Source organism: Bombina bombina, chromosome 5 (genome assembly GCF_027579735.1).
Source record: "Bombina bombina isolate aBomBom1 chromosome 5, aBomBom1.pri, whole genome shotgun sequence".
Lineage (NCBI taxonomy): Eukaryota > Metazoa > Chordata > Amphibia > Anura > Bombinatoridae > Bombina > Bombina bombina.
Window position 1 is genome coordinate 1002517749 of NC_069503.1, and position 13928 is coordinate 1002531676.

General features: G+C 34.6%; 1 protein-coding gene across 1 annotated transcript in view; it reads right to left on the reverse strand.

Moving 5' to 3' along the window:
* Positions 1–2533: 2533 nt before the first annotated feature.
* Positions 2534–13928, reverse strand: part of STK3 (serine/threonine kinase 3) — an 803389-nt gene continuing 791994 nt past the window's right edge. Inside the window, exon 11 of the mRNA XM_053715241.1 lies at positions 2534–3226. Coding sequence (XP_053571216.1) covers positions 3068–3226 — 159 coding nt within the window. The 3' untranslated portion in view covers positions 2534–3067. The remainder of the gene's footprint in view (positions 3227–13928) is intronic.

A 13928-nucleotide genomic window follows, 5' to 3' on the forward strand; every position in this document is an offset into this window, starting at 1 on the left:
TAAACAAAGTACTTTCTATTAAAAAAAAAAACAAATTTGCTAACAGCAATGTGACATTGAGCCTGATTCCCATACAAATGTAAAAGGAAAAAAAAACCCACACAAAATCCAGATCACATTTGTTTGTAAATGTGTTTCATCTCATCTTTGCAACCTTTTTTTCTTTGGTCATTTAAAGCTAAAGGGACACTGAACCCAAATTTTTTCTTTCGTGATTCAGATAGAGCATGCAATTTTAAGTAACTTTCTAATTCACTCCTATTATCAAATTTTCTTCATTCTCTTGGTATGTTTATTTGAAAAGCAAGAATTTCAGTTTAGATGCAGGCCCATTTTTGGTGAACAACCTGTGTTGTCCTTGCTTATTGGACAGCACCAATAAACAAGTGCTGTCCATGGTTCTGAACCAAACATTTGCTGGCTCCTTAGCTTAGATGCCTTCTTTTTCAAATAGAGATAGCAAGAGAACGAAGAAAAAATTATAATAGAAGTAAATTAGAAAGTTGCTTAAAATTGCATGCTCTATCTGAATCATGAGAGAGAAAAAATTGGGTTCAGTATCCCTTAATGATACCTTAGTAGAAACTTGCCAATATAGTTTCTGTTTGCTAAAAGCACCAGTAAGTATAATATTCCTGTTAGGTGTACCATGTTTATGTATAGAAATAGTCTGTGTAATCCTACATATATCTGTGTTATAGCTCATTTAAAAACTGGGTAACAACAACCAAAAAAAAATAAAATAAAAGGAAAACTTTAATGTAAAATAAAATGTGATATAGAATGTGACACACAGAAGCTGGTAAAAATAATAAATGAATGACAGATTTTTATAATTAAACAAAAATGCCTTCATTGACTATATGTATGAGGATAGAACTGACATTTGCTACAAAAATAGACTTTCTAGATTTTATGCTGAAGACAGAAAAAAAAAAAAAATCTTAAACCACTATAGCTTGAAATGGATAGTGCAAAAGGTCATCGAAAAATATTTAACATTTATTTTTGCACATGGATGTAAGCTGCAGCTAAGATTCTTAAAACACAGTGATATCAAGCAAATTACAGCATCAATAAATAGTATACCAGATGCCATTATAAGCCAACAACCACAGCTGCCAATCAACCATATAATTTTAATGCACAGTCCCCGCTTGGCAGACAATGTGTTTTACACTTTGTTCCCTTGAAAGCGTGTTTATGTGCACAATTAATACGTTTGCTATTGTTTCTAATCATTTATATGATGCTGTTATTTTTTTATCAATATCTTATTCATTAATCTTTTCATTGTTTATATTGTCGATAGTTGGTCTTTTGTTCTCATTTAGGTACACTTACTTATGGCATTCACATTTTCTGAATGTTACAAAGATAAAACTTTTTTTTTCTTTGCACACAGCACTAGAAAATATAGTGGGAACATTATTTTTAACCTTGTACTATAAGAGCATAACATAAAAGAAACTAGAGGAAAGACTAAAAAACAAGTGAAGGAGGAATGTCTTGAGTTGGCTATTACATTCTGCAAAATACCAGTATGTAGAACAATAGATACTAACACTGTTAAAATAGCAAGTGCTTTCTTATCTGTACGGATATAGGATCATAGAGTGTACCCGTGTAACCTAGAATAGTATAGTAAATCATTTAGCATGACAGACCTGATAATTGCAATTAGTTGCATGTTTTATATATATAAATTTATACTTGTAGGTATCACAGGGACAAAAGACAAGTATATATTTCAAGGCAACATCCTACGCAAAGCAAATCAAAATATAACCAACAGATTTAATGTAACAGATCAAAATGGGAACTATACGGATAGAGGCTGCAGTGTTTAGCTAGGTTGGAATTTTTGTCCTGGACATAAACTGTTAAAATGATTCAAACAAAAATGCATAATATTACCACAGGAATATTCAAATAAAATTATGTGCAAATATACATTCTGCAACGATTGGACCACATTCTGAATGTATTTTGGTCACTACTGTACTTCAAAGAAATAAATATATCTGTGTCTGTGTGTATTTCCACTTAAAGAGCCATAATACCCAAATGTTTAAGCACTTGAAAGTGATGCAGTATAGCTGTAAAAAGCTGACTAGAAAATATCACCTGAACATCTCTATGTAAAAAAGAAAGATATTTTACCTCAAAAGTTCCTCAGTAGCCACACCCCATTGTAAAGGATTTCTAAGCAGCATATCAGTATGTCTGTCCCAGGACAGCCGAAGGGATGAGCCTCGTGCACTCATGTTATTTCCCTATTCAGTGTAAGGAAGTTTACAATGAAATCTCATGAAAGTCAAATCTCATGAGATCACAGTAAAAGAGTTCATGAGCTCAGCACTGCTGATGCTGATTGGCTGCTGTTCATTTCTTCATTATTTTTTTTTACCTGCAGCTGGGCTGCAGCTGAGTATAACCTTTTACACAGAACTTACTCTGCTGAGCTGAGGAAATTGTGAGGTAAAATATCTTCCTTTTTTACATAGAGATGCTCAGGTGATATTTTCCTGTCAGCTTTTTACAGTTATACTGCATCAGTTTCAAGTGATTTAGCATATGAGTATTATGTCCCTTTAATGCATAAATGGCTATCTTGCTTAGAAATGGTTTTGTTCTAAATGATATTTCTTATATAACTTATACACGTATCAGTCTGTAACATTTCACTCCCTTCCAAAATTTCATGTTGCTAATGGATGGAGTTCTTAAACCTCACTGTTAGGAACATGGTTGAATGCATAGCTTAGAAAGGGTTAAAATACTTTTGTTTTCAAAAACACAATGCAATTTACGACCCAGTATATATAGTAATGTTGTTTACTGAGAGAAGGAAAGACACAGCTATCTCAAACAGAGGCCATCCTGCATTTCAACATGTAATTTATGTAGAAATCTACAAAAGTTCTCAACTGCTGTCTCACTGAGGGAAAAAAAAACATGTAAATTAATATAGGTCTGGTATAACCACAGTCTTTTTTTTCTGGAGTTGCTATAAATTGCATGTGTCAAGTTTCATAAAAGGCTCCTTATGGAAAGCAACCAATCATCAGAAGTTCTGTTGCCTTCGTTTTTTTGCATCCATCGCATCCAATATAGGTTGCCTTTTTGCGGTGTATCGCTGACGAAGTTCTTCTATCTCTCGTTCCATCATGGGATCCAGTGCTTTCAATCTCATCTGTAGCTCTTCAAAGCTAAGGTTCTTTAGCTAGTTTGAGAGAGGAAGAAACACAAATTTATAAGAAGAAGAAATGTTCAGCTGGACTAATTATTTAATGGAAATGGTACAGTTTTTGTAATTGTAGGTAATGTACACATTACTGGATTACTACTCATAATTATTGACATACACTACAATACAAATATTTACAATTCCTATTTCCATACGCAAAGTTTGAAAAATGAAGAGTTTTTTAAATACACACATTTTTGTTATGCCATTTAGAAGGAAGATTTATACAAAATAATTAATGTAAAGAAAAAACATTTTTTTAACCTATCTAGAGTCAATGAGGGGGGCACATGACTATGCATTGCGGTGAATAATTTACTACTGACCGGTTCTGAAGAGTGGGTATGACTATATAAAAAAATAAAAGAACACCAGTTTTTGTAATGTCAATTGAAGATTTCAATAAAGTTTGTTATAAAGCCTAAAAAATAAATAAAATATAAAAGAATACCAACTGTGTATATTTTGTTGTTGAACCATTTTTCCCAACCTAATTTTTTTTTAGGATTTATACTGACTAAAAAAGTAAAATGCTTAAACAGTCCTAGAAAGGTTTTTTCATTTACAAATACTGTCAGTTTATTTATTTTTTAACTGGATGTCCATCACCGAGTTAAACACCACTGATACGAATTATGCGTGTTTTAAAATCTCTGAAAAAACTGATTAAGACGTTAAAAATACATAAATGTTATATAACAAAAGTATATATTTGTAATACCAAAGTTCTCATTATACAAGTAACAGTCTACATCTTAGTCATCTTAAAGTCTTACCTAAATTAAGCTGCAAATAGCCTACTGCACCCATTTCTATATCATGCAGAAGGAACAGTAAAAAAGTTAATTTAAAATTAATATTGTTTCTGGCCACTTTGAAATGGATGCCAAGCTCCACCCACTGGTGACATCACAATCTGAGCTGCATTAAAGGCTCACTAGTTACAAAAGACTCACTTAGTTGGAGTCAATATGCACAATACTACCCTTATACAGTTTGTCCACAAGGTACCAGAAAAAGCTTGCAGTTGTATTTGTCATTCATAGCAGCTCTGATCATAGAATTAGATACATTTCCTCCTCATTATACATTTATGAAGTATGAACAGCAGATACCACTGCTGTTTGGAATAAACGTCACAACTGCTAAAAAGGTAGCTTTGCACCAAGGTTTGGAGTTTGAGATTATACAACATACACACACATATATATATATATATATATCTAATTTACTCCTTTTATTAATTTTTCTTCATTCTCTTGCTATCTTTATTTAAAAAATAAGGAATCTAAGCTTTTGGACTCTGGACAGCACTTTTTTATTGGTGGATGAATTTATCAACCAATCAGCAAGGACAACCCAGGTTGTTTACAAAAAATGGGCCGGCATCTAAACTTACATTCTTGCAATTTAAATAAAGATACCAAGAGAATAAAGAAAATTTGATGGGAGTAAATTAGAAAGTTGCTTAAAATTTCATGCTCTATCTGAATCACAAAAGAAAAAATTTGGGTTCATTGTCCCTTTAAGTAATATATAAGTGTAATCCTAGGATTACCAGGGTACAGCACACATTACCCAAGCGGCTGTGGGTAATGTTTGTTTTTATTGCTTCCGTCTGGGGGGAATCAAGAAATGCGCCTCGCCCAATTCTCTGGCATCCACGCCATGTGAACCTTGGGGAGTGAGGTTTACAATGGGGGGCTTCGTCCCTTTGTACCCCCAGGCAGAGGCAAAAAAGATAGTGAAGATGGGAGAACTACAGTGCATTGTATATATGTTTGATGCAGTGACTCAAAGCGCATGCACTCTGAAGGGATTTATGATCTTACATCGGACTTTACCCACAGCTACTTGGGTAATATTCGTTTTACCCGGACAATCCTAGGATTACCCAATATAAATAAAAAGAAGATATTTAGCACAGATGAAGGAAACAATACTGTATAAAGCTCTGAAGTAACTTCTTTGTGCACTGTGCAAGCTAAATTTAAATCAACAGTAACCTTAACAAATCAATATTTGAAGGTGCCACAAAGTGCTATAAACTGCGAATATAAGATTATGGTGTACAAATATTTGTGCCCAGACAATGCGAAGCATGTGTACATGTTAATACTAATAGCTGGTGGGCTATAAACATGCAAAGTGCTTACCTATCATTACCTTTGTCTACTTTGCCTACCTCAGCTGCAGCAGCTTGCTTCCAGAACAAGAGCCCATCCTAGGTAATGTGAGCACAATGTCAAGGATCAAAATCAGTAACAGCATCTACCATCCCAGAGGATTAGTAAAGAAGGCCACAATTCACCAGGGTTGGGCTGTGGATCCCCAAGGAGCAACTCATTCTAGACCAGGGCATTGGTGGACAAGTCCTCATTTCACCCCCAGAGAGTTGTGGATCCACAAGGAGCAGCTCATTGTAGTCCAGGGGTTTGTGGACAAGTCCACATTTCACCTGGGAGGCCTCAGACATTTCTCTCTGAGAACAGATATTTCACTACCTAGCTGATAATTCCTGGTCTACCCCTCTGAACAACAGGTTATTGAGAATAGGAACTGGGCTTCAGATGGGTTAAAGGACCCCTCTCAAGCACGAGCAGATCTGCACTTCACTTTCACCTCATTCCTCTTGAAGGAGGCAAAAGAAAATAACTGAGGATCATGGGAAGTGGGAGGGATTTTAAGCCCCAGTGTGTTGAGGTGTCTTGCCTCCTCATAGTGGTCAGGAGTGAAATTCACATATGTGATTACTTGTGGACTCTGATGAAAGCAACATCTTTACATAATGTAACTAATGCCCCAATGTGGATCGCTGACATGGTCATCTTTAACAGATGGACAATTTTATCAAAGGCAAGAGGAGGGGGAGTTTTGTGCTGTATTATTATCAGGGAAGGTATGCATCACAACTTCGCTGGTTGTGTGTGGATAGATAGAGGGTTGAAACTGATATTATGGAACCATATTAAGTTCAATAGGCACTTGTTTGATTGTCTGACAAAAGTTGATTTAATAAGTAGTCGGAACCAGCAATAAATTGCTGAACAGAGTCTTTGGTTGCAGGGTGAGGTTCTTGGCTGGCTGGCAGGCTGCTGATTGGTCTACACTTTCAGTTACAATCCTATTCCTCTTTTCTCCCTCAAAATAGATCCTAACTTGGCCATGTGTGAAAATATATAGGGCAGAAATCCCATGAACAACTCTTAGAAATGGTCTATTCCAAGCAGCTATGAGGCATATACTCAAGTATTGCCCAAATAACACTACATTCCCTGTAAATTATTTATCAAACATAAATCTGGTTTTGTAGAGAAGAAACAAGAATTTAAGCAAGTTGTGGAACACACTACACAAGCTGAAATATGTTTAGACAAAAAAAAGGATAGATTTTAATTTCTTCACTAACTCTGGATACATACAAACAGTGATCTATAAAGATCAGACTTAAGACTATGTTTAACACTGCTATATAATGCTGCATTAAAAAATGATTTATAGAAAATGATGCTAAATACAAGCAACATTAATTATTCAGCAGCTGAATTTGGTATAGCAATAAAGGGATGATATAAAGTAAATATAAGAAATTGAATATCTGTAATAATTAAAGGGTTAGCCATGGGAAAGAAACCACAGTAACAGAGGAAGAGTTACTACTTTTGTGTTTTATATACAAGTCACATTTCATTGTTCCCTTTCACTGACACATTTAGGAGAATTCCCTACAGCCCTTTAGCAAAGATTCTGGTTTGCAAGATCAAAGAGGCTGGTAGTTTTCTAGCTCCCTGGCGGATAAAAAAGCAGAATGTCATATATAAAGCATCTAAACTGTGGATTCAGCATGCCCAGAATGGATTTAAAGTATTTGTGACTTCTGTGCTCAACTTTTCTTGCGCGGTCATCACAATTATTAAAGGGTCGTAATAATTTTAAAAAAAAACTGCTTTAAAAATAAAAAAGTTCAATAAGGTAATATTCTTATCTTTATCTGCAATGTCAACAGAGACCAACCGACGGAGATCTTAATAATTAATATTTTGCTAATAAACCTAATAAAATAATGCCATTGTTACTATTTGTGTAACAGAAATGTTACATTAATATTTGTATGTGAGAATATAAGAAAACAAGAACATTAAAAGGGAAGTGTAAAGATTGTTATTCACATAGATAAAATACTCTTATCCCTTCTTGGAATAGATAGAAACCGCCTATAAAATTCCAGGGTTGCTTTTCCCTATTTAATGGTTTCTATCCTGTCAGGGATTGTTTTGTTTTTACCACTATGAAGTGTTGTAGGCTGTGATATAACTTTGCTCCAGCCTAAAGTGTTTATTTCTGTACAGCAGAAGAAAGGATATGTAATCCCTAGTGGAATAAGTTTTCACTTTATAAACTGCAGAGATCAGAATATACAGAGTTGCACAAAAATTAACAACATAATCTCAGTGAAATGTGTCTTACCACAAATCTACCCACAGGAACAGAATAAAAAAATGAAATCTCATTTTCTCAGTCTGATCTCGCCTAAAAAGGATGGCAGCCTCAAATTACCAGGCATTTCTGTTCTGAAGTAGGAACACTGCAACCTCAGACAATCATTTTTGCCTTCTATTGGTCGTATCAGCGAAGCAAAGTTATATCCTTCTAGGTAAACTGGCGAGGAAGTCCCCATCTGTTTTCCATATCACCCTTCTGGAAAAGGGAGACTGTTGACGGTGACAAAACTTTATTTAAAGAAAGAGAATCGCTCAATCAGAAATGAACAATGGCTCAGTAGGTTGTTATTTGGGAGGTCACCACCTGGTAGCGTTCCCTATTGAGCGCTTCTCTATAGGAAGTCTTTAGGAATCCATCTACATATACCAACTTCCTGTCACTTTTTAAAATGTTATTTCATATAGCTGAGCTCCAATCAGAATAGTTTGACACTGACATAGGTTGTTTGCTGCACTAATATTCCAAGTGTCTCAAAACTGCACCTAATATATAGCCCTGGTTTCTCAGGTAGTATATTTATTTGGGCACAAAATGAGTCATGGCTCTGCTTTCCGGCACCTTTATTGCATTAATATGGAAATGTCTTACACTGTAAGTATTGTCTAATGCATGCAAAAATATAAGCAATAAGGAGATTTGTGTTATATTTGTAAAAAAAAGAAGAAGCAATTCCTTGACAAACAACTAGCAAAAGATTAGCGCATTGCATTTTTTTTAACCACTTATGTTTTGATTGTGTTCACAAATTCTATTAAAAAAAGGAAGAGTCCAGAATGGCCCCTTGTTTATAAACAACTTTTCTAAAGAATACCTGAAAAAAAAAAGACAGAAAAAATAGGATATTCCAGGAAGCCACTTAATATTTAGTTGTGGAATAAAAATCCATCATAGTTAACACTATTAAACACAATAAAATATTTTATTGACAAGATTCAGACGAATCACACTCACAATCTACATTGTGCAACATTATTAACTCCTACAAGTTACTAAAATTGTTCTTGAGGTTTATCAGTACTAATAAAAATGTGATTTAAAAGTCCATTAAGGGTTATGACAAATTGTTCTTTGCAGAGACAGCTGCTGGAAATTCTTGATAATACTTCACTGATTTATTGATTTTGCAACATTCTCTACCAAGGAAGTTCCCACAAAACCCGATTTGTGCATTAAAAGCATGCAGTGTCTAAGCTGAAAACAGCTTGGCTGCATGACTAAGAGTATTTTATAAAGTTAAGTTGTTTATATAAAAGTTTGTTTTCCAAGCACGTATTTGCAAAAGCCTATGAGAATAAGCAAATATATATATATATATATATATATATATATATATAGACACATATATACCTAATAACATATATATATATATATATATATATATATACACACACACATACACACAGTATTATATATATTTATATATATATTTATTTATAATATAAAAATTATTTAAAATAACTGTCTGAGACTGAGACATACCTCATTGTTTTGATTGTATTACTGGAGGAGTCTGATCTAAGTGACACACTAATTCAATGGCTTATTGGCTGGCTGGCAGTGGCACTATCCTATCTTGCTGCCAGATCTGACTGAGTGAATTCACACTCAAAGTCACACAGGCTCATCAGGCGCACAGGATAGACTGTTTAGACAGTGCAGCCCGCGGGTCTTCTTGCTGTTGTGACATCACGTTCTCACAAACACAGGCAGCATGCACGGTGCATTGGGGCACTACATATTGGGATCCGATCAGCTGTGAGACGAGTGACTACTAGTAGGGCTAGAAGGAGTGCCGGTGGACAAGGGCTGCTAGGGCTGGGCTAATGGGCTTGGGACTGTTACTGCTGGGTAGGTAGGTTGGCCCGAATGCGGCTTGAAAGAAATAGTTAAAACATTTTAAAAAAAAAATCAAAAGAAATTTGCAAAACACATAACTACCTAAAGCTATGTCCGTTTTAAAAAAAATAAAATTACCGGCAGTAACCTGAAATACCGGAGAGTTCGGTCTAAAACCGGACACCTGGCAACCCTAGCAGTATAGTACAATTTGTAAGCTTAACAGTTATCACCATGGACAAATGTTAGAAATCATCATACATAGAACAAAATACAGTACTTTGTAATGGTCATTATAGAGTAACTTAATATGAGAAACAGAATACAGAATAATGTCCCAGAAGCCGGCAATATAAGAATATATCCAATCTTTATTTGAGCAAATATAAAAACAGCATATTGTTCAGTCCATCAGTACAACAGCACAAACTGACCAAAATAAATTACAACAAGAGGGAGAGAAGCTGCGCTCCTCATGCAGCAGACATGTTTCGTGCTTACCAAGCACTTGTTCACTGCTAAATATGAGAAACTATAGAAATGTTTCAATATACTGCACGCTGACTGGAAGAACTGAACATTATTTATACAACGCTAAATTCCCCCATAGAAAATACTAAAGTAGCTAACTAACTGTTGTCCCACGATTAATGTATGGAGGTCACTCATGGACCTCCATAAAAAAATACCTTTGGCTCAGGGGAAGATTGGGAGAAATGAAAAAAGAAACAAATAGGGTTTCCAAGGTATGCATTTTCCCATGCTTGCATATCTCGGGGGGGGGGGGGGGGGGAGGGAAGATTTAATTGAAGAAAGTTATTTAAACTATACCACCTATGTAAAATATTGCCTAGCATATGTCATGCTAACCCAATATTTGGGATTAGTGAGTATTACTATTAGATGTATGAAATTTAGTGAGATCAATGTTAGCAAGACAAAATTAACTCTAAAATCAAAGCCATGTTATATGACGAATAAGGTATAAGATCTAGAACTAATTGGAAACATAGATCAACTACTCCTCTAGTCTCAAAAAAACCCTATACATTGCGCAATAGGTAATCATATATATATATATAACATAACCAGAAAGAGTGACAGTAGGTGCAACTATGCGTATTAACCGTAAGAAATGAGAACTATGATTATTATAAAAGGTCATAAGCATAATATTTTCATATTGTCTCGCATTTATCACCATGTTGAACATAATGTTCAAATACAATAATATATGGAGAAAAAAATAAAAAATAAATAAAAAAAATAATATATATATATATATATATATATATATATATATATATATATATATATATATAAACCGTACTTTCACCACCATATTAAAGAAATTAATTTATCAGGTAAGCATAAATGATATTTTTCCTTGTTAGCCTTATTGAGGCTTGTTCATCGTCCCCAATACAACTATGTAAACCTGAAAGCCAGTAAATACAGTATAGGTTGTGAGGTGAGGGTGAATAACATCTCATTCCCCCTTAACCCAACTAGACACCTGGTAACACACCCAGGGACATTCCTAGCTTGGAGTATGTACCCTATTATGGTAGGCGACTATTTTTACAGATACAAGATAGGGAGAAGTGGGTGATGGAGGCAGGGAGGGATTTTTCTAGGAGCAACTTAAACTGACATACTTTTAATTAAGATGGACAGTACTCAAAAAAGTTTCATCACACATTTAATTGAACATGTTTCAGATCTAGATATTACCGTGAAAAATACTAGATCTGAAAATGTTTTTAGGAAAAAAAAATGCAGTTCAGCATCAACAAAACAAATGATGAGAAATGACCATTTTCCCCAACTCACTATCTGCTTGCATCTTTGGCTTGGTTTTTCTGTTCTAGAATGCAAATAGTCTATATTTATTTAAAACAAAAACGGTTACCTTTCTGATTATAGAACTATACTATGCTTATGATGTTACTATGCATACAAAGTATTGAAAATGATATAAAACTACCTCTAGGTTTCATATACAAGTTGTATTATGACAAGTAAATAGTATAAGATATTGTTTACAATTGGGTCCATTTCCCTCTCCAAGCTGTCCCAGTTTATTGATGCAAATATATAAATATTCCACAATCCAAACTATTCCAAAAACCAAACCTTTTTTGGTCCCAAGCAGTCTGGATAAAGGATTTTATACCTGGACAAGTAAAAAAGTGGTTTAATTTTATCCTTTAAAAAAAGGACTACTGGCAAACATATGGAAAAACTTCTATTATTACACTGAAGAAAGTTGGAGCATTAATTAAAAGGAAATTAATAAACTGTAGAATAACAAATCAATATCTCTATATCGTGCCACAAACAACATGTGATGTTACAGACAATGGAAATTCGGGGCAAAATAAGTTAATTTAAAGAAAAAAAGAATATTTTGAACCAGCTAAGACTTGCCCACTTGCACTAACATTAGTAAAAAAAATAAATAATAGCAAGTGCATTTAACTCATGTATTCATCAAATCTTCCTAGATAATTAGTCTGTCACTCTTTATTGTTAAACCTCATACTGTGAATCTTTCAAAACATAATGACAAAATATTTCTTATGAATAAAATTCACATAATAAGTTACCCTGGGAGATCACTTCTTCCATCCAGCCTTATCATAATAATTTATATAATTCTGATTTTCTACATCAGCAGCATGTTATTTAGGAATAAAGTATATCAGTCTACCTAATTCAAAGTTAATAATAAAAATCTGGGAATTAAAGTGATTGTCACCCCCGTCCCCGGGAGGGGAAACAATGATTAGTGGATTGCAGATGAGTAATCTGTCAATCAATTGATGAATATAGCGGATGGAGGAACATTGCTTACCGTTCTGGCATTACAAGGTGAAAATATCAGAAGATAAGTATATCTTACACATTTGATGAATGAAAGTCTCATTCATTTTTTAAATCCTATCCTATGACTTGAGCGACTAGTTTACAATCACTTTAATTCTCCGATTTTCAATATTAACTTTGAATTAGGTAGACTATTGTCTTTTGGACAACTACAATAATGCAACTATAATTAGTCACAGTCACAAAACAGACTATATCAAGTATAGGCTAATCATATTTGGCAAAGATATAAATATTCTGTACCATGTGCTTTTCTTTTTACTAAAGAAGTATATTATTTCTATTAAAGGTCAATCAAATTACATACATTTTTTTTTTTTTTTTTTTACAAGAAATATGAACTTTCCAATATGCTCACTTTTATATAATGTGATATTGTTTATTCTTGAAGAGTAATATTCAATAATTTCTTATAGCCGATTGATTCAGTTTTGCCACCACATCACTCCATTCCCAATTCATCCATTTCCCTCCTGCCTTTTACACCATTTCATGATTTCTTTCTTACTATTTGTTTCCTAGCAACCTCTGGGTGGCATAAAGTTAAACAGCAAACACAAAACTATAAATGCGCACATTCTATCTGGTTGCTTTATAGTAGATATTGCCCTTGGTAAGTGATCCTTTAGTCTTTTAGCTACTTTAAAGGGACACTAAACTTCTGGGTACAACTACAATACTAAGGGTTACTACTCACCATGTTGCCATTTTTCCTCTTGTACCTCATAATGTTATTGTAACCCCTTACAGGTGCAAGTTGTCAACTTTCATCATACTGGGTGCCACCAGCTTGTAGATTCCATATTCTGTTAGAGAAGTGTGGCACTTTCGCAGAACAGTGATGCGGACAGCTTTTTCACAGCAGTATTGTGCGCTAAGGGTAAGTGTGCATGATACAGAAAAGAGCTTGCAGTGGTTGCTCTATATTATTTATTGAGATTTTTTAATATAAGTTATGTCATTTTAAACTGTGGATAAAAACTACAAAAAACAGAATTTATACTTACCTGATAAATTACTTTCTCCAACGGTGTGTCCGGTCCACGGCGTCATCCATAACTTGTGGGAATATTCTCTTCCCCAACAGGAAATGGCAAAGAGCACAGCAAAAGCTGTCCATATAGTCCCTCCCAGGCTCCGCCCCCCCCAGTCATTCGACCGACGGATAGGAGAAAAAAAGGAGAAACTATAGGGTGCCGTGGTGACTGTAGTGTATAAAGAAAGACATTTTTCAAACCTGATTAAAAAACCAGGGCGGGCCGTGGACCGGACACACCGTTGGAGAAAGTAATTTATCAGGTAAGCATAAATTCTGTTTTCTCCAACATTGGTGTGTCCGGTCCACAGCGTCATCCATAACTTGTGGGAACCAATACCAAAGCTTTAGGACACGGATGAAGGGAGGGAGCAAATCAGGTTACCTAAACAGAAGGCACCACGGCTTGCAAAA